The sequence below is a fragment of the Cetorhinus maximus genome, chromosome 1 (genome assembly GCF_964194155.1).
Source record: "Cetorhinus maximus chromosome 1, sCetMax3.hap1.1, whole genome shotgun sequence".
NCBI classification, from domain to species: Eukaryota; Metazoa; Chordata; class Chondrichthyes; order Lamniformes; family Cetorhinidae; genus Cetorhinus; species Cetorhinus maximus.
This window is the reverse complement of record NC_135879.1, coordinates 116189676-116213521: the sequence shown is the minus strand read 5'-3', so window position 1 is coordinate 116213521 and position 23846 is coordinate 116189676. Positions and strand designations below refer to the sequence as shown.

Here is a 23846-nt window from a genome sequence, read left to right as displayed (position 1 = left end):
GGTCTCACTTTTTTTTCTCTTGTTTTTGCTTTTGGATGGCAGCTATTCATCATTCTGCCATTCACACCTCCTCTAGACATAATGTTTTGTTTCTTTACTTGTCACATTACTATCGCCTTTGACCCTGCACCACCAACTCTTTTGTTATTTAATCTCTCCTGTTTTCTATTCTATCACAGGCCTTCCCTTTTGTTCTTTTTCCACCCTCCTCTTTTCACTTGCTTAAAACCTATTACATTTCTAACTTTTTCCAGTCCTGATGAAAGGTCATTGACCCGAAAAGTTAACTCTGGTTTCCCTGTCCACAGACACTGAAGGCCCATGAACCAGCATCTGCAGAAACATTTGTTCAGGTGTCACTCTAGCATGTAAGATCTGGCATTTTTTCGAAGAGCTGGGGAGTTATTCCTGGTGTCTTGGCCAATATTTATCCCTCAATCAACAAAACAGTTTAGCTGGCCATTATCAAATTGCTGTTTGTGTGAGTTTGCTGAGTGCAGATTTCTCACATTACAACAGCGACTACACTCCAGAAGTGTTTCATTTGCTGTAAAGTGCTTTGAGACGTCTGGTGGTTGTGAAAAGGTCTAGATAAATGCAAGTCTTTCTTCCTTTCTTTAAGCACATGATCTAAGCTTACACTGCCATTAGCAATATTAAGGGAGCCCTGCATTTTGTAGGTGTTAGCTTTTGAATGTGAGTTAAACTGAGGTCCAATCTGCCCTTTGAATTGCATGCAAAAGAAGCCCTGATGCTTCATGAAAAGAGCAGAGAGGTTCCCTTGGTGCCAGGGTAAAGACCCCTGCCTCAGCCAACAGCGTGAAATCAGGTTCAACTGGTCATTCAAACGCAGACTGGGTGACCGCTTTGCAGAACACCTTCGGTCTGTCCACAAGCATGACCCAGACCTCCCTGTCGCTTGCCATTTCAACACTCCACCCTGCTCTCATGCCCACATGTCTGTGCTTGGCCTGCTGCATTGCTCCAGTGAAGCTCAATGCAAACTGGAGGAACAGCACCTCATCTTCCGACTCGGCACTTTACAGCCTTCTGGACTGAATATTGAGTTCAACAATTTTAGATCATGAACTCTCTCCTCCATCCCCACCCCCTTTCCGATCCCCCTCTTTTTTTCCAATAATTTATATAGATTTTTCTTTTCCCACCTATTTCCATTATTTTTAAATGTATTTCCATCCATTGTTTTATCTCTACCTTTTAGCCTATTTCGATTCCTTCACTCCATCCCCACTAGGGCTATCTGTACCTTACTTGTCCTGCTTTCTACCCTTAATTAGCACATTCCTTAGGTAATATCACCACCTTCAACACCTCTTTGTCCTTTTGCCTATGACATCCTTTGGCTATCTCCACCTATCACTGGCCCTCTATCCAGCTCTACTTGTCCCACCCCACCTTAAACCAGCTTATATTTCACCTCTCTTCTATTTTTACTTAGTTCTGTTGAAGAGTCATACAGACTCGAAACGTTAACCGTGTTCCTCTCCGCAAATGCTGTCAGACCTGCTGAGTTTTTCCAGGTATTTTTATTTTTGTTTTGGTCATTCAACATGTTTGTTGTCTGAGAGATCTTGCTTTGTGTAAATTAGCTCCCACGTTTGTTCATATAACAATAGTGACTACACTGTCATTGTAAATAATGCATTGATTGTGAAGTGGTCTGAATGTCCTATGGATATGCAATAAGAAAGTCTAAATACAAGTTATTATTATGGCGAAGGTCAGCTTGATGAGCATCAGTCCTTTTTTTTAAATCAGATACAATGTGAAATTTTGCTAGTGCCTAGTAACTGACTAGTTATAAATATACTCGGAGAATGGATAAATGAGTGAGTTGTGATTGGGTATAATTAGGAAGCCTGAGTTGTGATGCAGTGTTTTTGTTATATGATATGAGAACTGCACATTTTAATAGATTCTGTTGCCCCCACCACCCCCACCCCCGCCTCCCATCTGACCTCATCCTGGGAGGAGAACGCAGCTACTCCAAGTTAACTATGCATTCAGGAGCGCACAATGGGATCCAACATCAGATCAGCACTCCGAGATGATCAGCATGATTATCTTTTATTTTTCTCACACAAGTCATCCTTGTGCATGGTCTGTGTGTTTGCTAATTTCTGGCAAATTATGGCCAGATTTATTGCTGAGGAAATGGACTGAGATTTCCTCAGTTTACAGACAACTGGGGGGGATCTTCACTCCCCCCTCCCCACCATAATCTTAATAGATACGCTTGACTTTGACCTTTTTTTAAAAACTGTACCTTTTTTAAATAAATAGTTATAATACATACCACACTGGCATGCATTTCAATACAACTCCCAGAAGAATGTGCTAACTTACTGTGCCATCAAGTTCCCCTAATCAATACCCTACAGTTTGGTGTACTGCATTACTAATGAAACCTATGGAGAACTAACGTAATAGAAAAAAACACTTGGGACATACATCTAATTATTTTTGGAATGCCAATGTACAGATTAAAAATGTAAGTAGCCAAAAAGTGTCTGCTGATTAAGGAGCCTTATAGATGTAAGTTTTTTTTATCACATTACACAGGTTTTGTGTTGTGATCTGTTTTAAAAGAAAACTCAGCCACCTGCCCCAAATGGCAGTGAGATTTCAGACAAGCATAAATCTGATGTCATAAATTTGCAATCCAAGTAATCTTCCCAATTGCATTTTCATTGCAAAGCATGCTGAATATTGTCAGCTCAGCCCTTCCATCAGGTTATAGACAAAAAAGTTATGAAGGATTATATGCACAAAATTCCCCTTTTAAATGTACTGTTTAGGAACCAGCCAACAAGATGTGCAGCTTCATGGGAGTTGGGATGTAAACAAGTGTGGAGAGTCTTAGAATCCTTTATGATTTTTATTGAAATGGCCGTTAGTCCTTTCTTCCAATGTTTTAACTGTGCCAGCAGGTGGTGGGGTAGTGGTATTGATAATACCAGTCATCCAGAGGCCCAGGCTAATGCTCTGGGGACAGGGGTTCAAATTCCACCATGGCATTGAGGATACCCCAGTGTGGCACTACCACCGTGTTAAATGGGATAGATTTTGAACGGAGATTGCAACTCAAAACTGGACATCCAAGAGGCAATGTGGGCCATCAGCAGCAGCAGAATTGTATACAACCCCAATCTGTAATCTTATGGTCTGGCATATCCCCCCACTATACTAGCCCAATCAAACTGAAGGATCAATCCTGGTTCAGTGAAGAGTGCAGGAGGGCATGCCAGGAGCAGCACCACATATACCTAAAAGTGAGATGTCAACCTGGTGAAGCTTCAACACAGGACTACTTGCATGCCAAACAGCAAAAACAGTGTGCAATAGATAGAGCTAAGCAATCCCACAACCAACGGATTAGATCTAAGCTCTGCAGTTTTGCCAGATGCAGTTGTGAATGGCGGTGGACAATTAAATAACTAAATGGGGGAGGAAGTTCCACAAATATCCTCATCCTCAATAATGAGGGTGCCCAGCACAACAGTGCAAAAGACAAGACTGAAGCATCTGCAACCATCTTCAGCCAGAAGTACTGAGCGGATGATCCATCTCGGCCTCCTCCTGAGGTTCCCAGCATCACAGATGCCAGTCTTCAGCAAATTCAATTCACTCCACGTGATATCAGTAAATAGCCGAAGGCACTGGATAGTGCAAAGGATATGGCCCTGACAATATTCCGGCAATAGTACTGCAGACCTGTTCTCCAGAACTTGCCGCATCCCTAGCCGAACTCTTCCAATACAGCCATAACAGGCGTCTACCTGTTGATGCGGAAAGTTGCTCAGGTATGTCCTGTACATAAAAACCAGGACAAATCCGACCCGGCCAATTACTGCCCCATCAGTCTATTCTCAATCATCAGCAAAATGACGAAAGTGGTCGTTGACAGTGCTATCAAGCGTCACTTACTCAGCATTAACCGGATCACTAATGCTTAGTTTGGGTTCTTCCAGGATCACTCATCTGCTGACCTCATTACAGCCTTGGTTCAAACATGGACAAAAGAGCTGAACTCCAGAGGTGGGGGGAGAGTGTCTGCCCTTGACAGCAAGGCAGCATTTGACCGAGTTTGGCATCAAGGAGCCCTAGCAAAACTGGAGTGAATGGGAATCGGGGAAAATGCTCTGCTGGTTGGAGTCATACCTAGCACAAAGGAAGACGTTTGTGCTTGTTGGAGGTCAATCATCTCAGTCCCAGGACAACACTGCAGGAGTTCCTCATGGTAGTGTCTTTGGCCCACCATCTTCAGCTGCTTCATCAATGACCTTCCTTCCATCACAAGGTCAAAAGTGGGGATATTCGCTGATGATTGCACAATGATCAGCATCATTAGCAATTCCTCAGATACTAAAGCAGTCCGTTCTATATGCAGTAAGACCTGGACAACATTCAGGCTTGGGACTGACAAGTGGCAAGTCAGGAGTGTGATGGACTAGTTCCCACTTGCCTGGATGAGCGTAGCTCCCATAACACTCAAGAAGCTTGACACCATCCAGGACAAAGCAGCCTGCTTGATTGGCAGCACACCCACAAACATCACAAACGTTCAGTCCCTCCACCACCAATGCACAATAACAGCAGTGTGAACCTCCTACAAGATGCACTGCAGGAATTCACCAAGGCTCCTTAGACAGCACCCTCCAACCCATGACCACTACCATCTAGAAGGACAAGGGCAGCAGACACATGGGAACAGCACCACCTGGAAGTTCCCCTCCAAGTCACTCATCATCCTGACTTGGAAATATATTGCCATTCCTTCACTGTGTTATTGAGTCAAAATCCTGGAACTCCCTTCCTAACAGCGCTGTGGGTGTACCTACACCACATGGACTGCAGCAGTTCAAGATGGCAGCTCACCACCACCACCCCCTCAAGGGCAACTAGGGATGAGAAATAAATGCTGGCCCAGCCAGCGAAGCCCACATGCTGAGAATTAATAAAAAAAATTTACATTTATGCTACAGAAGTGCCAGACAACGACCATCTCCAACAAGAGAGAATTCAACCATCACCTCTTGATGTTCAATGGCATTACCATCACTGAATCCCCCACTATCAACATCTTGGGGTTACCTTTGACCAGAAACTGAACTGGACCAGCCATACAAATACTATGGCTACAAGAGCAGATCAGAGGCTGTGAATTCTGCAGAGAGTAACTCACCTCCTAGCTCCCCAAAGCCTGTTCACAAGGCTCAAGTCAGGAGTGTGATGGAATACTCTCCACTTGACTGGGTGAGTGCAGCTCCAACTATAAGCAAGGAGCTTGAGACCATCCAGGACAAAGCAGCCCGCTTGACTTGCACCCCATCCACCACCTTCAACATTCGTTCCCCCCACCACTGACACACAGTAGCAGCAGTGTGTACCATTTACAAGATGCACTGCAACAACTCACCAAGGCTCCGTAGACAGCACCTTCCAAACCCTCTACCACCTGGAAGCAAAAGCACAGCAGATGCACCACCACCTTTAAGTTCTTCTCCAAGTCACTCACCATCCTGACTTGGAACTATGTTGCAGTTCTTCACTGTGGCTGGGTCAAAATCCTGCAACATCCTTCCTAACAGCACTGTGGGTGTACCTATACCACATGGGTTGCACCGGTTCAAGAAGACAGCTCACTGCCACCTTCTCGGGCAATTAGGGATGGGCAATAAATGCTGGCCTAGACAGCAGTGCCCAATTCCAATGAAAGAATTAATAAGTAAGCAGATTCATACATATTTGGTTTAAAATTATTATTTTTTATTCATGGGATGTGGGCATCACTGGCTAGGCCAGCATTGATTGCTCATCCCTAATTGCCCTTGTTCAGAGGGCATTTAAGAGTCAACCACATTGCTGTGGACCTGGTGTCACATGTTGGCCAGACCAGGTAGGGACTGCAGATTTCCTTCCCTAAAAGTTATTAGTTTTTACAACAATCAGCAATGGCTTCATGGTCGTCATCATTAGTCTTTTAGTTCCAGATATTGAAGTCAAACTCCACCATCTACCATGGCGGGATTCAAAACTGGGTCCCAAGAGCATTACCCTGGGTTTCTGGATTACTCATCCAGCTACAATACCACTACGCCAACTCTGACCCCTTTTTAAGCTGCCATCAAAAAAACTTAAGCATGTATAAAGCCTTGCTGCTTCTGCAGTACTCGCATTAAAGTTTGCATCATTCAATACAGTTTTTTTGATGAGAAACAATTATGGGTAAACTTGAGGGAAAGTGTGGCAACATAACAAGAATGTTTGAGCAGACTACAACATGTTGTGAAAACTATAAGGTGAAGGAAAATCATAGAGCATGCCTGATTACAGTGATTTTCTCAGCACAGCTGTGAAAGGGGATATTTATTGTCACCATGCAAATGTAAATATAGGCACTTTACGACCAAATTAAGTGATGAGAAATTTACAGAGCGGAGATACATAGGTTCTCTTCCAGATGCTGCCAAGCAAAACTTGAGGCAAATTAGACATCAGAAAAACACCTTTCTTTATACAAGAAAATGCAGTGAAAGACATCCCTATGATGAAGATCAGCTGCACTTTGTGTAGTGGCATTCAGTTCCAACAAGTGTTTTTTTTGTGAGGATCCAGCTGTGCTGGCAGGATTTCTTATTGTTTTTGCTAATATGTCTAGGAGCTAGGTCAGAAATACTTCAATAAATTTTGGCTGTAGATCAGACATTCACTGGACACATAAGGAATTATCAATTTTTAAAGGAGTTGTCTTGGCTCAAATTCAGTGCAGCACAATGGAATGAAAATTTCCTCATTCTGCTGGCTGCAACCCTCTGAGTTTGTGCGGACTGCATAAGTTCCTCGTAGTCACGGGGAAGCTCACAACACATAATTGGCAGGCTTAAGGGTGGATGGTGTGGGAAGTGAGAAAGATTCCTCACTGGTGCAAAATATGTGTTCCACTCAGGTTAAGGCTGAAGCTTATTGCTGGAGAGCATAGACTTTACCACATGACTCTGCTATTCCATATCTGACTCGGGAGAGTTTGATGCTGACATTAGGTGCATGAAATGGAAAGAGTTTATTACCCTGTACTAAACATCCTTCATTTTAATGATCACAGTATTCCATCACTACCCATTTTATAAATTGCCACAGGTTAAAGATATTCATTTCTGATCACCCTTACTTTATTTTTCCTTCGTGACTCCTTCTGTTGATTGTTTCTTTAGGCGACACAACCCGGTTGAGCATTAAAAGTATGAGAAATATTGAATACAATCATTGTCCTGAATTTAACTGCCTCAGATTTATTGGGTCAATACTTCCTCTGTGTCACTCTGTTGGATGATGCTGTCAACTTAGTTGCAGGTTAAAACGCTCTCAAAACAAAAAGCTGTTAAAAGTCATTCTGTGTGTATTTTTAGATAAATACAAATGAGGAGATCTCGTAGTCTGAATAGATACCACATCAAATATAGCGTATGTTTTTAAAATGAGTAGTTATAATATATTTTTGTTGCCTTAACTGTTTTCACATTTTAATTAGGGAGCACGTGTTGGCCGGATAGATGCTTTTGTGCAAAGCTTGGACAAGAACTTCATGGTTCCAGTAGGTGGTGCCATAGTAGCTGGTTTCGATGATGTCTTCATAAACGAAATCAGCAAAATGTACCCAGGTATTTCATTACCATTAGCCTTGTGTTAACAAAGTAAATCTCAGTTATAATAATGAGATTTGCTGCAGGTTTAGCTTTCATTTATATCCAGATTCGCTGATAGAAAGTGTTGGTGCAAAGTTCTGGTTAAGGTTCCATAGCCTACATTAGATTGAGGGCACATCTGAACATAGACTAAAAAAGGGATGTAATTTACATTGAGAACAAGATTAAGTTCTTAAACTTTGAAACAGTCATTTCACTGTGGTCAATATTTATGAAATGAACAACAATTACCTTAAAACTATTCAAGTGATTTTTTTTCGATTCGATATCAATCTATAAATAGAAGTGCAAGAGTTTAATTTTATTTTAATGCTTTCTCAGCTTTATTTATCTGTTAGATGACACTCAATTTTTTAAAATATAATGATGAGCTATAAAATATCAACCAGCTCGAAATAACAATTCCTTTTTCTTATCCCATTTCTCTAAACTGCTTTATTTAAAAAAATCTTCTGGTTGCTATATTGGAAATTGATCGATGCAAGGACATCTTTTAGAAAGAGATGTTGTAGAAATTTCCACAATCATTTCCTGATCTCTTGCTGTAACATTGGTGAACAATCAGTGAAAACCCTGAAGAAATGGTCATTTATGCAGGTTCTCTATGGTTTCCACTGAAATTATAGAGAGAGATTAGGAGATACCAACCCCCTGAAATTTTACCCCCATGAGCTAGCTGTGACTGAAAAGCAGAATATTATTCATGTCATTTAAAAAATTTAAGGTGTAATGTTCAGTGCCAATATTTATTTTTAGCCTGCAATTGTCTGTGTTCAAAAATTGTTCAGTCATCTTTGATGTTTGGGGCATTTTTAGTAAGGCAGCCACCTGATATTAACTTGTGTAGAACATGAATGCAATATCCCAGTATCCCAGTGGCTGCACAGTCAATGGGAAGATGGCGGGGTATCCATGACACCAGGAGGAGGCAAAGTTGTTGAATGGTGTCTCCCACACAAAGTGGATTTAGAAGGGGTGGAATTTATATCCATGGCCAGTAGATCTCTCAGAATAAACTCAGTAAGCTGTTCTGAGGCTGAATGCTCTGTACTGCGTTGTAAAGAAGTTCATTTCGTAGCAACGGCCCGCACTTTGCAATGAGTGGCAAAGGAATGGCTTTTGCAAACTAATTGACAAAGATTTCACATAACTGTGTGTCTATTTGATTTTGGTGCCTTCTACAGGGCATCTGTGATGTCTGTGAGCAGGTCAAGTAGTCGAAAGGTTTTTCAACCAATCAGTTTGAAGAACCCTCACTGAGACATGCAGACTGAAAACCAGGAAGTGAAAACTTAGGCAATATAGATTACAAATAAATCATTGTGCTGGTGGTGTGTTACAGTTCACTCAGGAAGTCCCTGTGGCAACATGCAGTTTTATATGTATGTTGTAGTCTGGAGCTATGGATGGTAATGGTAGAGGCTCCAACTTTCTTTTCATCACATGGCTGACCAGGAACCTCTCCTGCTCTTGTCACCTGTCATTGGCATGTGTTGGAAAGATTTGCAGGCTGATATTTGCAGGTGTTATGAACACACCTTCCTTGGTCATTAAGTCCTGAGAATCCCTGGGTGGGACTCGAACCCGGAGCTTCTGGCTTAGAGGAAGGGATGCTACCCACTGCATCAAAAGACAAATCATTGCACAGGAACTGAAATAAAGATTGGGGTATTCACATGATATTAAGGGAAATATAGAAAAGGACAAAATACGAAAATTATATATTACATAAAGGATTTTTGTGTAAAAAATCTGCAACATCGTTTTCTTCTGAGGGAATAAGGTACCAGATTAATTTTTCAGGGCTAGAAGGATTGATCGGTATAATTATCACATGTTATGCCACTTAAATTCCTGATTGAACAAGCCCTAACTTTTGCAGCTGTTTTCAGAGCCGGAATATTGGATCATTAACCTCTAATAGATTCCATCAGCAAAGGCTGCAATAGCACAGTCTTTGGAGAAGCAGGGGGTCAGGACAGCAACTTCCAGATTTTTGTGCCTAACTACAATATGTGCAGACGCCAAAAGCCGTTGTGAGTTTCACCCAATAATAACTGCATTTGCTGACAGCTCTGCTGTTATTAGTACAGCAAAAATCTCAGGCATTGTTTTTCAAACCCACAGCTTTTGAGGAGTAAGAGAATGCTGTTTTTTTTCTCATGCAGCGTATTCCCAATACTGTGCCCTGTTTATCCTGTGACTATACTGTGTCCTGCTGTACCGAATCTTTAGCGACCCACAAAAGAAATAACTGTTTCAGCTAAAATTCTGTGGGTTTTTTTGTAATATTTTCTTTAAAGTCACAAGAGCTTCCTATACTGAAATGTAACCTTCACGCTGAGCATTCTGAATTCACGAGTTTTTTTTCTTTGTGTACTCACTGAACGTACAATAACTAAGCCAGAACTGTTTTAAAAATATTTTCAGTTACAAGTCAGAAGGTTTTTAAAGTAATTAGTTTCTTTTCACCCTCATTATTTTAATGTAAAATACAGCTTTGTGAAGTGGCTGGAGACATATTTAAATTCTCCCTCCTATCTCCTATTCTGAAGGTAGTAAGTCATGAAGGACCAAGGCTCAGTCGGCCTGGTAGTTCATCAGCCTGCTAACTCCATTGCCTCCACCAACCAACCAAAACCCCCCCTTCCCCACTGCGCAACCCAGCTCCACCTCTCCACTCCCTATATCTTGCCCAAGTGTCTATCCCTCATTACAAGATTAGTGAGTTGGTTGACTGTGAGGGGCATCGCAGTTGAGCTCAATCCTTTCATCATTTAGCAGTGACCATTGCAGAGTGATCATAACTGGGATACCCCTCTCCTGAATCACCAGCTCTGGGATGTTGCAGCCACTTATAGCATCACCATTTGTTTCCCTGACTTAAGTTAGCCAACACTTGCCAGTGCAGGAATTGAAGTTGGAATCTTTCTGGTTTGTATGGCTTAGTGCTACAACCGAAACGTTGGTGGACCTTGACTTTCATTTGTATAATTTAGAAATAGTTAAGAATGAAAAATGTTTCCCATTGATATTTCTAGGTCGAGCTTCAGCATCGCCCTCGACCGATGTTCTTATTACGTTGCTATCGCTCGGTGTGAATGGTTATAAGCGCCTCTTAAAAGAAAGAAAGGTGAGTTCATGGTGTTCCATATATACACCGTAATGCTTTATATTTCTCTGTTTTCATTTTAGCTCTCTGCAAATGGCTATCATGTTGTGGAATTCAATTGTATTGTATTATTAATGGATTTTTAAAAATGTTGTTCCTGCAAGTACACTTGCATCTGCTTTTCTGTTATAGTTTGTGCTTTTCTTCTGATGTCTTGTATAAAGAATTTGTACAGAATGAAACCAATTATATTTCATACATTCCCTTCCTTCTGATTTGAACAATGTATAATAACCGAGAGTTTGTGTATTCCTTTTACAACACTATGCTTTTAAAACAGAAAATACCATAAGTCACGGCATATAAGTTGACCTGGCATATATGACGACACCATTTTTCTGGCCCCAGATGTCATGTTTTTGCATATACTCGGTGTATAAGTTAACCCCCACTTCTCAGGCACGACATGCCATACTCACATTAGTAGTCAGCCTCAATTTTTCACCCCACAAATGCATGTTTTACATACTAGTACCTTATCACTGGATGCAAGGGATGCAGCAGGCAATTTGGGCTGTGTTGTGAAGATGCACAGGAGTTTAGGACTCAGCCTTTGCATTGGATGCCAGTGACATTTCAAAGGGGGTGAAAGTTATTGGGGTAGGCAGGAATGTGGAGTAGAGGTTAAAATTAGATTTATAAATTAGCTATGATCTTATTGAATGCCAGAGCCAGCTTCAGGGGGCCCAGTGGCTTACTCCTGCTCCTAATTCATATGTTCAAAATGGCGACCACCAACATTGACGGTTCACTTTTATACTTGTCGTATAAGTCGACCTCTCGTTTTTAGAGAGATTTTTTTGGGGTTTCATAGGTCGATCCAGACGCTGACATCTATGATATGTATCTGAGCCTAGTTTTCCTCTAAGGGTGTCTGGTACCTGATGAGTACAGCACCCCTGGGACGCACTGTGCCTGTCACTGGAGGCACCTGAGAGACCTGCAGTTGTGCTCCTGTTCACAGAATTGTTACAGCACAGAAGGAGGCCATTTGGCCTGTCATGTTTGTGCTAGCAATCTGAGCAATTCTTCTAGTGCCATTCCCAGCCGCCTTCCTGTAACCCTTCTTCCTTCAGATAATAATCCAATTCCCTCTTAAATGCCTCAATTGAGCCTGCCTCCACCACATTCTCAGGCAGTGTATTCCAGACCTTAACCACTCGCTGTGTGAAAAGGTTTCGCCTCATGTTGCCATTGCTTCTTTCTCCAGTTACTTTAAATCTGTGCCCTCTCGTTCTTGATCTTTCTACCAGTGGGAACAATTTCTCCCAATCCACTCTGCCCTGACCCCTCATCTCCTGTTAACCCTCTCATCCCAAGGAAAACAATCCCAACTTCTCCAATCTATCTAGGTGACTGAAGTTCATCATCCCTGGAACCATTCTCGTGAATCTTTTCTGCACTCTCTCTAATGCCTTCATCTTTCCTGACGTGTGGTGCCCAGAACTGGACGCAATACTCCAGCTGAGACTGAACTAGTGTCATATGCAAGTTTAACTTGACCTCATTGCCCCTGCACTCAATGTTCCTATTATTAAAGTCTAGGATACTGTATGCTTTATTAGCCACACTCTCAGCCTGTCCTGCCACCTTAAATGCCTTATGCACATATACACCCAAATCCCTCTGCTCCTCCACCCCCTTTAGAATTGGACCCTTTATTTTTTATTGCCTTTCCACGTTTTTTCTACCAAAATGGATCACCTCACACTTCTCTGCACTGAACTTCATCTGCCACTACCTGCCCATTGCACCAGCTGTTGACTGGCATTGTGATCAGCAGTTGCTGTAGCAGAGCAGTAGCTAGAAGGGAGCAAGGTTTAAAGGGAGAGGGCTATCTTTTAATTTGCTGTTATGCCTCTCCTTTAAAATTCTCCCCCTAAACTCCGCCAAGTGTTTCACCCCAAGATATCCTCCCTCTTGCCCCTTCAGCCTCAGCGCTGAGCGATTTTTTGTGCTCTGTGATTTCAATCTCTATCACCATTACCTTTACCTTCTCTTTTCTTAATTCACTGCCCACCTGTCCACTCTAACACAGTCTCTCCACATAAACCGTAATCTCGGCTCCCCCGAATATCGCCCTGTCTTGTAGTCTACTCCTGTGGTCTCGTCTACGATAAGGCATTTCTGATCATTTCCATGTATCCCTCCTCACCCTCAATTCGCACTTCCTATTATGTCTGCATCTGTGTTGTCGACTGCTTGTCTGACACCCCGTCTTGGATAAGGCAAACGTGAGGAAGGCTGAAGCCATCATCTTCAGCTCTGACCTCAATTTCCACACCCCTCCCGAGCCAACATCTCTGGTTTGAACCAGACAATGCGAAACCCCAACTTCCTATTCAACCCTGACCTGAACTTCCAACTCCATATGCATTCCATCACAAAGACCACCCTCTTTCAGCCCGTAACATCATCTGGTTCTGCCCCCTGCTCATTCCATTTGCTGCTGAAACCCTTATCCATCCTTATGATCTCCAGACTTGACTATTCCAAAGTTCTGCTGGCTAGCCTCCCAATGTCAGTACCCCTTAAACTGCTCATCTAAACCTCTGCTACGCATATCCTATCCCACATTAAATTCTGCTCACCTTTACTTTCTGACTTACATCGATTTCCACTTGCCTCCTATTTAAAATCTTTATATTTGTGTCTAAATCCATCTTTGTAACCCCAGCTGATCAACCCCTCCTCACCCCACAAGAACCCTTCATTCCTCCAACTTTGACCATTGCATTGAGCTGCCTAGACCTGCCCCCTCTTGGATTTCCTTCTCTTAACATCTAAGAACATTAGAAATAGCAGCAAGAACATGCCAAACAGCCACTGGAGTCTACTCCACAAATCATTAAGACCATGGCTGATCTTTGATTTCGGCTCCACTTTCCTGTCAAATCTCAATATCCCTTCATTCCCTGGACACTAAAAATCTATTAATTTCAGCCTTGAATATAGTCTGACTGAAATTCCAGAGCCCTTTGAAGCAGGGAATTCCAAAGAGTCACAACCCTCTGAGTGAAGAATTTCATCCCCTGTCTCTTCAAATCACTCTCCTCCTTTAAGAACCCCCCTAAAATCCACACGTTTGCCATCCTTTTGTCACTCTTCCTAATATCGCATTTTTTAGTTTGGTGTCCATTTTTGTCTGATTACACTTCTGATATACACCTTGCAATATTTTCCATGCTTAAGGTGACATATTCTACGTTACAACAGTGACTACAGTTCAGAAGTACTTAATTGACTGTAAAGCGTTTTGAGGTGTCCTAATGTTGTGAAAGGTGCTATATAAAAGCAAGTCTTTGTTCCCTTCCTTCTTTATGTAAACGCAAGTTGTTGTTATACATTTTAAGATCGCCCCCCCCACCCCCCCCCCCCACTCCGCCCCCCCAAGATTCCTGAGGACCAGCCCAGTTTAGGCCCTTCTGCAGAATTTCTTTGGGTGCACCTCAGTTGGAGATCCCTTTGGATGTAGGAAGAGTAAAATGATAAAACAGTCACATTATGGTAGTTCCACATTACCATATTAACAAGTTTGACTGTTTTATCATTTTACTCTTCCTACATCCAAAGGGATCTCCAGCTGAGGTGCACCCAAAGAAATTCTGCAGAAGGGCCTAAACTGGGCTGGTCCTCAGGAATCTTGGGGGCGGAGGTGGGGGGGGAATCTCAAAATGTATAACAACAACTTGCGTTTATATAAAGAAGGAAGGAAAGAAAGAATTGCTTTTATATAGCATCTTTCACAACATTAGGACACCTCAAAACGTTTCACAGTGCAGGTCCGCTGATGCATGTTATGTTGAGGGAGTCCATCTAGTGCAGCAGGTTTAGAACCTTTATGTAATGGGTCTTCACCTCTTTTTTCCCTTGGCTCTGCCTAATGAAAATCAATTTCTAGGCTTTGTCTTCATCAAAATGATGAATGTACATGTTTGGGGACATGAACATCTTGTGCTGACAGTACACAGATTTTACAACAATCAGAGACCTTCAAAGGGGAAATGGTTCAGGTACAAAGTAGACACATTACTGCAGGGGTAAAGCAGGGAAACCAAAGCTAGACTTACCTAGAAGACTGAATAATAGAGGTTAATATGAGACAGCGAAGCAAGGCTTACGACAAATGTAAGGTTCATACTATGGTAGAGGATGAAGCTGAATATAGAAAATGTAGAAGAAATCTGAAAAAGAGAAAAGCGGGGTAAAGAGAAAATATGAGAATAGATCAGCTCATGTCTTGTTCATTCTTCAAGGCAAAATGACCATGTTCGTCATCTGGAGTGTTTGGTAGGGTTCCGGTGGGTATGTAGGCGACTGCTAAGGCCTTCTCTCCAAAGAAGAGTCATATTGGACTTGAAACATTAACTCTATTTCTCTCTTGACAGATGCTGCCAGACCGGCTGAGTTTTTCCAGTACTTTCTGTTTTTATTTCGGATCTTCAGTATGTGCAGTATTTTGCTTTTATTTTAGAAGTTATGCTAAACATTTATTAAACGTTAGTTGGACTTCAGCTCGAGTACCCTGTCCAATTCTCTTTAAGAAAGATTTCAAGACCTTAAAGCGCAGAAGCAATTTACTAGAACTGTACTTTGAACGAAGGACTTCAGTTATGTGGATAGACTGGAGAAGCTGAAGTTATCGTTCTTAAGACAGAGACAGTTAAGAGGAGATTTGATAGAGGCATTCAAAATCTTGAATGGTTTTGATAGAGTTAATAGGAAAAAATATTTCCAGTGGCAGGACAGTTGGAACTAGAGAATACAAATTTCAGGTGATTGGCAAAAAACGCAGAGGTGACATGAGGAAATTTTTTTTACACAGCAAGTTGTTGTGATTCGGAATGCACTGCCTGAAAGGGCAGTGGAGCAGATTCAACAGTGACATTCAAAATATAATTGGATAAATACATGAAGGGAAAAAAATTACACAGCTAAGGGGAAAGAGCAGGGATTAATTGGATAGCTCCAGCAAAGAGCTGCACTGGTGCATTGGGCTGAATGGCCTTCTCCTGTACTGTAGCATTTGATAACTCACCAAACCACAGTAATATACATTGTCTGGTATTACAATAGTGGTATTTCAGTATTTAAATAGATTTCTCGTTGTGCATAGTTAATATCAATTTATGGATGGTGTTGTGTTTCTTTTGTCCATTTAGAACTGTTGAGTCCGACTCGATCAGTTTCTGATCATTCATAACTGGTTATAGTCTGAGTTTTCACAGATTACATTATAAGGGAACACTCTGAGCTGAAACTTGCATGAAATGGTTATGAAAAGTGCCATGATACCTAGACCTCAATACACCACTGCTATAATCTTCTGGTTGATTCACATATAGTTGTTAAACTAAGCATGAGTAACTGTGATGCTTGTTTCCTTGGACATTCGTTCTGGAATGTCAGTGCATCAGACAAAAACATGATAAAATTCTTGTGCATCTCCCATTTCCTATCTCTTTTCCTGTTCAAAGTTCAGAAAATCTTTCTTCAATACTTATACAAAAGAAATCTTTTTGTCTTTGCGTGCTAAATAATAATTGACTATGAATGTCTTTTGTATCAGTGCAACATTGTCAGTAAAAATTAAATTATAAAACCAGCTACAACAACAGCTACAAGGTGTTATGTAGAAGGAAACCTCATTAATCTGAACTTTACTAATTGGTGGCTTTTCAAATATCTTTGGCTGCTTTGCATGAAAAAGCTTATAGAAATCAATTCATCAGGTTGATTCCTATTCCCTGCTATGAGCACAATAGAGGTATGTAGTATAACATTTGTTTCTAGAACAGTATTGCACGTTAAACTCAGACTTCAGTTCCAACAGGCAAATTTAAATCAAATGCAGAGGTCTTACTGCATTGAAGTGCCAAATCAGATTAGTCATCCCATAAATCCTTTTAAATTTCGTGGTTGCATTTGTGAACTGTTACAGGAAAAATATTAACAAGAATGTTCAATTGTATTCAGAAATTATTTTGATATATTAATCTAGACAGGTGCCTACAGAAACACTATGGCTCTGTCATATCAGTATTCTTTACTGGAGAAAAGAAATTGTCCTTGGCAGCTGTTTCAGATTAATAGACAGAACAAAATGCTCAATTGATAGCAATTGCATGCTGTTCTATTGGGAACTAAATGGTAACTTCCTCTGATGGCTCAACTGAACTACACAGAAGAGGAAGGCCCTCAGTTCTGGTTGACCTTCGGCAGAGTGGCAGCAGGAGAGCTACAGCTGGTATCATTGCTCCTATGTTAAGGAGGAAAACAATGTTGAGGCTTCTTGCCCTCATAGCTCTCCACTAACCTCTACTGGCATGTGTGGGTGCTGGGACAAAGACAGGGTCAGGCTTAGTTGTAATGCCCTTGTAAGTCATGTGGTTGGTTATCCTGTTGACACGCGCTGTCCTGGGTCACATACAAAATGGCCACTTGGATGTGGCACTGGGAAAACCTCGGACTCATGGAAACAAGGATTTAGTGTCTTCATGAGAAGAGGAATAAGGAAGGGAAGAAAATTGGCAGAAACGTGAGGTGCAAGATGCCAAGTTATTGAAGTTCCAATAAGATTCTATTGGGGATTCCACAGCCAATTACAAAATTATGAGATTCTGATGGTACAAATTCAAATGTTAAATGTGTTCATAAGACCATTTGGTGGCCATCTTGAAATTAACCAGTTTATAACCCTTTCCCCCTTCTCCCCTGAAGGTGTTGATTTACTCCCCCAATCTACTAACCACCTGGATCTCGTTTTCTGTCTTACAAATGGCCACTTCAGAGCACTATTAGAGTTAGTGAAACCATATACCTACACCCAAGTTTTAAAGGAAGTGATATTTTGACTGTTTGACTGGAATATATGGTTATGGGGCAACACTGTGGCATGCAATTGGTTTTGTCTAGGATTGAAGAAACTGTACAGCATTCCAGTTCTTGACTGTTATCCAGCTGGAAGTCTGCATTCAATAAGGGGTGGATTGTACTTTGTTGTGAGCCTCCCCACTTCATAATTAAATGGCTTTTGTCTCTAACTAACCAAGCTAACATGAAGGATGGCCACTTGGACCAGTATCTTGTTTGCAGCATGATCTTCTGCCTTCAGGAGCCAATTCAAAGGAAAATGAGAAGGCAAATGAATGAACATCTTAAGCCTTAAGAGAAGAACTGTCAGGAGGAGCATAAAAAGATTTGAATAGTCTTTATTTCTGGTAAACTGTTTAAATGATCCTTTTTAAAAACAAAAAGCATAATGGTATGTGTGATGCAAATAAGCTTCAATTCCGCATGATAAAAAATGACTATCACAAATAAAAAGATTAATGCACTGCAAAGTTTGCTGATTTATGGCAGCTGTCACAGCACTTTACTGCATTCACAGCATTCCGAGCTGTGCACTGATGCCTGACTAGTTGCAGGTCGAAATGCTGAAAATAGCACAAAGAAAACACTACACAGGTGCAAGTTAGACCAGTTTGGTCTGTCAGAGATACAGGAAAGCTTAGAATAATAGCCAAGTAACCTGTGACTGTGCAAGGCAAGAAGCCAACTAATTAACTCCATGCATCAGAGCAATCCATATCTTTCCATGTTGGACAATTATATGCATCTGTGTGAACATACACCCTGCACTCATTTAAACAATGAATTTACCTATCAATGATAAATGTGGGATTTCATTCTTTGGGCGAAATCTTATGGAAGCGATGGGGGTCTTAGCCATTGGCTGGAGAACAAGCGACAGCCCTGCAGTGCCTTTTCTAGGGAAGGCCTGCCGTATCATATGCCAGTCAGGCACTTGACAGGCCAGTAGCAGCAAGGACAGGGGGTGGTTCTCAGTGGAACCCCCCTCCTTCCCAATGTCAGGTCCTTTGATCAGGCACAGTGCCTTTGAACAAGGGACACCACCATTTCCCACCCACCCCCTCGCAGAAGCCAACAAGCAAGCGTGCCTGGTTTGCTTGTCATGCTCCCCACATTGAGCACCCCACCTGCTGCTGGCTTAATACCAGCAGTGGCAGATGAGGCCCTTAAATGGCCATTAATTGCCCACTTAATGGTCTCAATTGGCGGCGGGATGGGAACGTTGTCCACGGGCCTTCCCACCATTTTGAGGTGCAGGCGAGAAGGTGACGGGGTCCTGTAGTAACCTGATGTGTAATATATCTTTAAGACAAATGTTATAAGATCACATGATCTTGATGCCCAATAGCAGAGTAGCGCGGGCTATCTCTGTAGAGTAGTCTTGAGTTAGACTCTGAAGAGGAAAGGCAAGAGTTTTGAGCTGTAAGCACACAAGTGTAGCTGCTGAGTTCCTTTTGTAAATAAATGGAATCTGTTTCTTCTAAGAACGGTCTACAGATCTTCTCTGTCTCTGTACTAACTCGGTCACCCCGAAACAAGCATGCAACCTGGATCCTTCAGCCCCAACAAACCAGGGCACTGGATCCACTGAACTGGCAACAGGAGAAAAAAGCAAGAAAAGACGTGAAGAGACGAGGTAAAAAGCAAGAAAGAACAAAGGAAATCAGAAGAACTGAAATCGGGCCGTACCTCACATGATAGTTGTAAGTAAAGAAAAATTTCCTTCCCGATCGACGAAGTGATCCCCTACAAGCATGCCGCAATTTGGAAGAGTGGAGCCTTTCGATCCAACCTCGGGTGACTGTTCTCACTTTATTGAACGCCTCACATTCTTCTTCCAGGCGAATGACATTGCAGAGTAGGAGAAGAGGCGCGTGATCCTTTTGTCCACATGTGAGAGTAAGACATATGGATTAATTGAAAAATATGGGTTGGCACCCAGTACTCCAGCCTCAAAGTTTTGATGACTTAGTGAACCTCGTAAAGGATCATTACCAGCCCAAGCCATCGGTGGTGATGCAACAGTTCAAATTTAACTCGAGGAATAGAACCACAGGGGAGACAGTTGCTTGTTATATGGCAAGTCTGAAACAATTAACTGAGTATTGTGAGTTTGGTACATCAATTAATGATATGCTTAGAGATTGTTTGGTGTGCAGTATAAACAAAGACACGATTCAGAAGAGAATACTGTCTGGAACAAATTTACATTTTCAGAAGGCGCTAGAAATAGCACTGGCCATGGAAGGTGCAGTGCAAAGCCATACGAGGAGTGCAAAATGGTGCCATCCTCCACGTTGGGCGGGGAGCCTCAGCAAAAAAGAGCGCGAAAGTGCAAAGCTTTACTCAGAAGCAGGAAGCAGCCATCGCTAGCAGACAAATTAAAAGAGATAACTTAGCAGCAAAAACATGGCATAATGGTAACAGAGGTGAAAGAGACAACCTTGTAGTGAATCACAGTTTAAAAAGATTGAATGTTTTTTCTGTCATCAAAATGGACGCCTGATGAGACATTGTAAAGATAGAATCAGACAGACTTCCAGACAAAAGCAAAAACCCAATGAGATTAACAGCGTTGAAAAGCCTGAAGTAATAGATTCTAATATCTATTCATTATATAATTTAAAGGTAGGAAGAACAGACAGAACCTATGTAACCATGAGAGTGAATGAGAAGCCTATCAGAATGGAGGTGGATACTGGTGCAGCCACTAGGGTGGATAGGTGAGCCTACTTTTAAATACCTGAATCATGGGAAACGTAAGCTAAATATGAAAGAAACCGATGCCAAATTGAAAATTTACACAGGAGAAAACATACAAGTCAAGGGCATATGTAAAGTCACAGTACACTACAGAGCTCAAACAGTGAAATTACCCTTGATGGTAGTAGCAGACAAGGGACATAGTCTCCTTGAACAAAACTGACTAAAAGAAATTAAATTGGAAAGGACTGAAATCTTCCAGCTGAGAACTAATGGGCTATCAGAGCTACTATAAAAATATGTCTCAGTTTTCAAGGACGAGCTTGGAAAAATTGAGGGGCTAGAAGCAAAAGTTCATGTAGATCCAGAGGCAACACCAAAATTCATGAAGGCAAGACCCCTTGTGTGCATTAATGGTGACAAACTTCCACCTTATGCAATGTGGGAGAATGTAGATGCCGAACTGGGCAGATTAGTAAAATTGGGAGTGATACAACCAGTGCAGTTTTCAGAGTGGGCAGCTCCAATTGTACCTGTTCTCAAACCTGACCGAAGCATTCGAATATGTGGGGATTATAAGTTAAGAGTCAGTAAAGTGGCAAAATTGGACAGACACACCATACCAAAAATTGAAGTCTTGTACGCTAAACTGGCAGGTGGAACTGCCTACACAAAATTAGATATGAGTCATGCCTATCAACAATTGGAATTAGAGAAGGACTCCCAGAAGTTTGTCACCATTAATGCACACAAGGGGTTGGTACCAATAGCTCATTTACATTTTGGCGCACCTTCAGCTTGTGCCATATTCCAAAGAACCATGGAAAGTTTACTACAGGGACTGCCCCACGTTGTAGTTTATTTGGATGATGTTCTTGTAACTGGACTCACTGGAAAGGAATATTTGATGAACTTGGAAGAAGTTTTGAAATGTTTTTCGCAGGTTGGAGTGAGGTTGAAAAAAGATAAGTGCACATTCCAAGCGAAAGAGGTAACTTACCTAGGTCACAAGGTAGAATCACAAGGTCTACATCTAGTTGAATAAAAAGTGAAAGCCATTAGAGAAGCCCCAGTGCCAAAGAATGCATCCAAACTGAAACCATTCTTGGGGATGATCAATTACTATGAACACTTCTTGCCTAATTTATCGACAGAACTGGCACCATTGTATTACTTGCTCAAGAAAAACCAGTGATGGTCATGGCAAATGCCACAAGAAGAAACTTTCACAGAAGTGAAACAGTTGTTACAATCATCTACACTACTAGTACATTTTGACCCAAAAAAAGAGTTGATATTAACCTGTAACACATCTCCCTATGGAATGGAAGCAGTACTTCCCCATCGAATGGATGATGGATCAGAACGACCTATAGGATATGTATTGAGAACACTCAGCACTGCAGAAAAAAAGTGCTGGCAAATAGAAAAAGAAGGCCTGTCAATCATTTTCGGCATTAAGTTTCACCAATATGTACACGGTCGTTGTTTTACTATCATAGGGGACTACAAGTCATTATTAGGATTATTCGGTGAAGACAAGGCTATACCCCCTATAGCCTCAGCAAGAGTGCAAAGATGGGTGTTGATCTTGGCAGCATCAGAGTATACTTTCATTCATAGACCTGGAAGTCAAATTGCAAACGCAGATGCACTCAGTCGTTTGCCCATGCAAGTAAAAAATGAGAATGTTCCAGTTCCTCAAGAATTCATTTTATTATTGAACTTCCTGGACTCATCACTGATATCTGCTAGACAGATTAAAGATTGGACAACTTGAGACCCAGTCTTATCCAAAGTGCAGGATCAAGTTCTTCATGGTTGGCCACAAAAACAAGAATCTGATGAAATTAAACCACATTTCCAGAGAAGATACAAAATAACCTGCCAGGAAAGTATTATGGGGAGCATGCGTGATTGTTGCTGCAAAAGCCATTGTTATCTGAACTTCACAGTGCACAACCCAGAATTTCCAAAATAAAGGCAAGAGATCATAGCTATATGTGGTGGCCGGGAATGGATGGAGAAATAGAAAACTTAGTGAGAAATTGTATGCAGTGTCAACAAGCACAAAAATTACCTGCAACAGCTCCGTTACGCCCCTGGGAGTGGCCAGGAAGGCCATGGGTGTGTGTACACATCGACTATATGGGACCTTTTATGGGAACAATGTTTCTACTTATCGTTGATGCACATTCGAAATGGACGGACATATATGAAGTGAGGTCGCCGACATCTTTCTCTACAATAGAGAAGCTACGACAAAGTTTTGCAATCAATGGACTACCTGAAGTGCTCATATCAGACAGTGGAACAGTATTCATGAGTGCTGAATTTAACCGATTTATAAGCCTCAACAGTATTATTCATGTCAAAACATCACCATACCACCCTTCTTCAAATGGACTGGCCGAGAGAGCAGTTCAGATGTTCAAATCAGGTATGAAGAAATTGTCTGGAGATTCTATAGCGACTAAATTAGCATGTTTTCTTTTCCATTATATAACCACCCCTCATACGACTTGCGGAATTGTTGACGAAGCGCCGTCTCTGATCGAGGTTGAGCCTAATTATTGCCAAAAGAAGGCAGGGAAGTCAGAAAATTGGACATGACTGTCACAGTTGTGACAGAACGTTTAAAAAAGGAGAGAAAGTAAAAAAGTGAAAATTTTTAGAGAAGGACCAGCATGATTGTTTGGTGAAATAAGTGCACTAATGGGACCTCTTTCCTACCACGTGAAAGTCGAAGATCGAGTCATAAGGAGACGTGGATCATAAAAGAAGAGAAGAAACAAAATATCCAGAAATGATTCCACCGGTGTTGGTGACTGAATCAACATCTCTTGCTGAAAGAACTCAACCGGGTACGGATGCGTCTGAAGGGCCAACTGCACCTGAAAAGAGTCAAAGAAACAGATTTACAGGTACCTACTGAAGAACCAGATGCTTAGATGACTACAGTAAAGGAAGTCCTGGATCAAACATCAGAAGCTGTAGAACTGAAACGTTCTACACGTATAAGGAAACCCCCAGAAAGACTGACTTTGTAAATTCTTGATCTGTGTAAATAACTTGATATTTTGGAAAAAAAAATTGAATTTCTGAGTAAAGGGGAGGGATGTAGTAATCTGATGTGTAATAGACCTTTAAGACAAATCTTGTAATGTAAGATTACATGACCTTGATGCCCAATAGCAGAGTAGCACAGGCTACCTCTGTAGAGTAGTCTTGAGTTCGAGTCAGAAGAGGAAAGACAGAGTTTTGAGTTTTAACCACACAAGTGTAGCTGCTGAGTTCATTTTGTAAATAAACAGAATGTGTTTCTTCTAAGAACGGTCTACAGATCTTCTCTGTCTTGCTTCCAACTTGGT

At 41.6% G+C, this 23846-nt stretch overlaps 1 protein-coding gene across 5 annotated transcripts in view; it reads left to right on the top strand.

The window, feature by feature from the left end:
* The window catches only part of sepsecs (Sep (O-phosphoserine) tRNA:Sec (selenocysteine) tRNA synthase), a 97818-nt gene that overhangs the window by 57215 nt on the left and 16757 nt on the right, over positions 1-23846 (top strand). For all 5 annotated transcript variants that reach the window (XM_078545805.1, XM_078545776.1, XM_078545794.1 and 2 more), the window contains 2 exons: positions 7553-7682; positions 10769-10860. In XM_078545805.1, coding sequence (XP_078401931.1) covers positions 7553-7682; positions 10769-10860 — 222 coding nt within the window. The remainder of the gene's footprint in view (positions 1-7552; positions 7683-10768; positions 10861-23846) is intronic.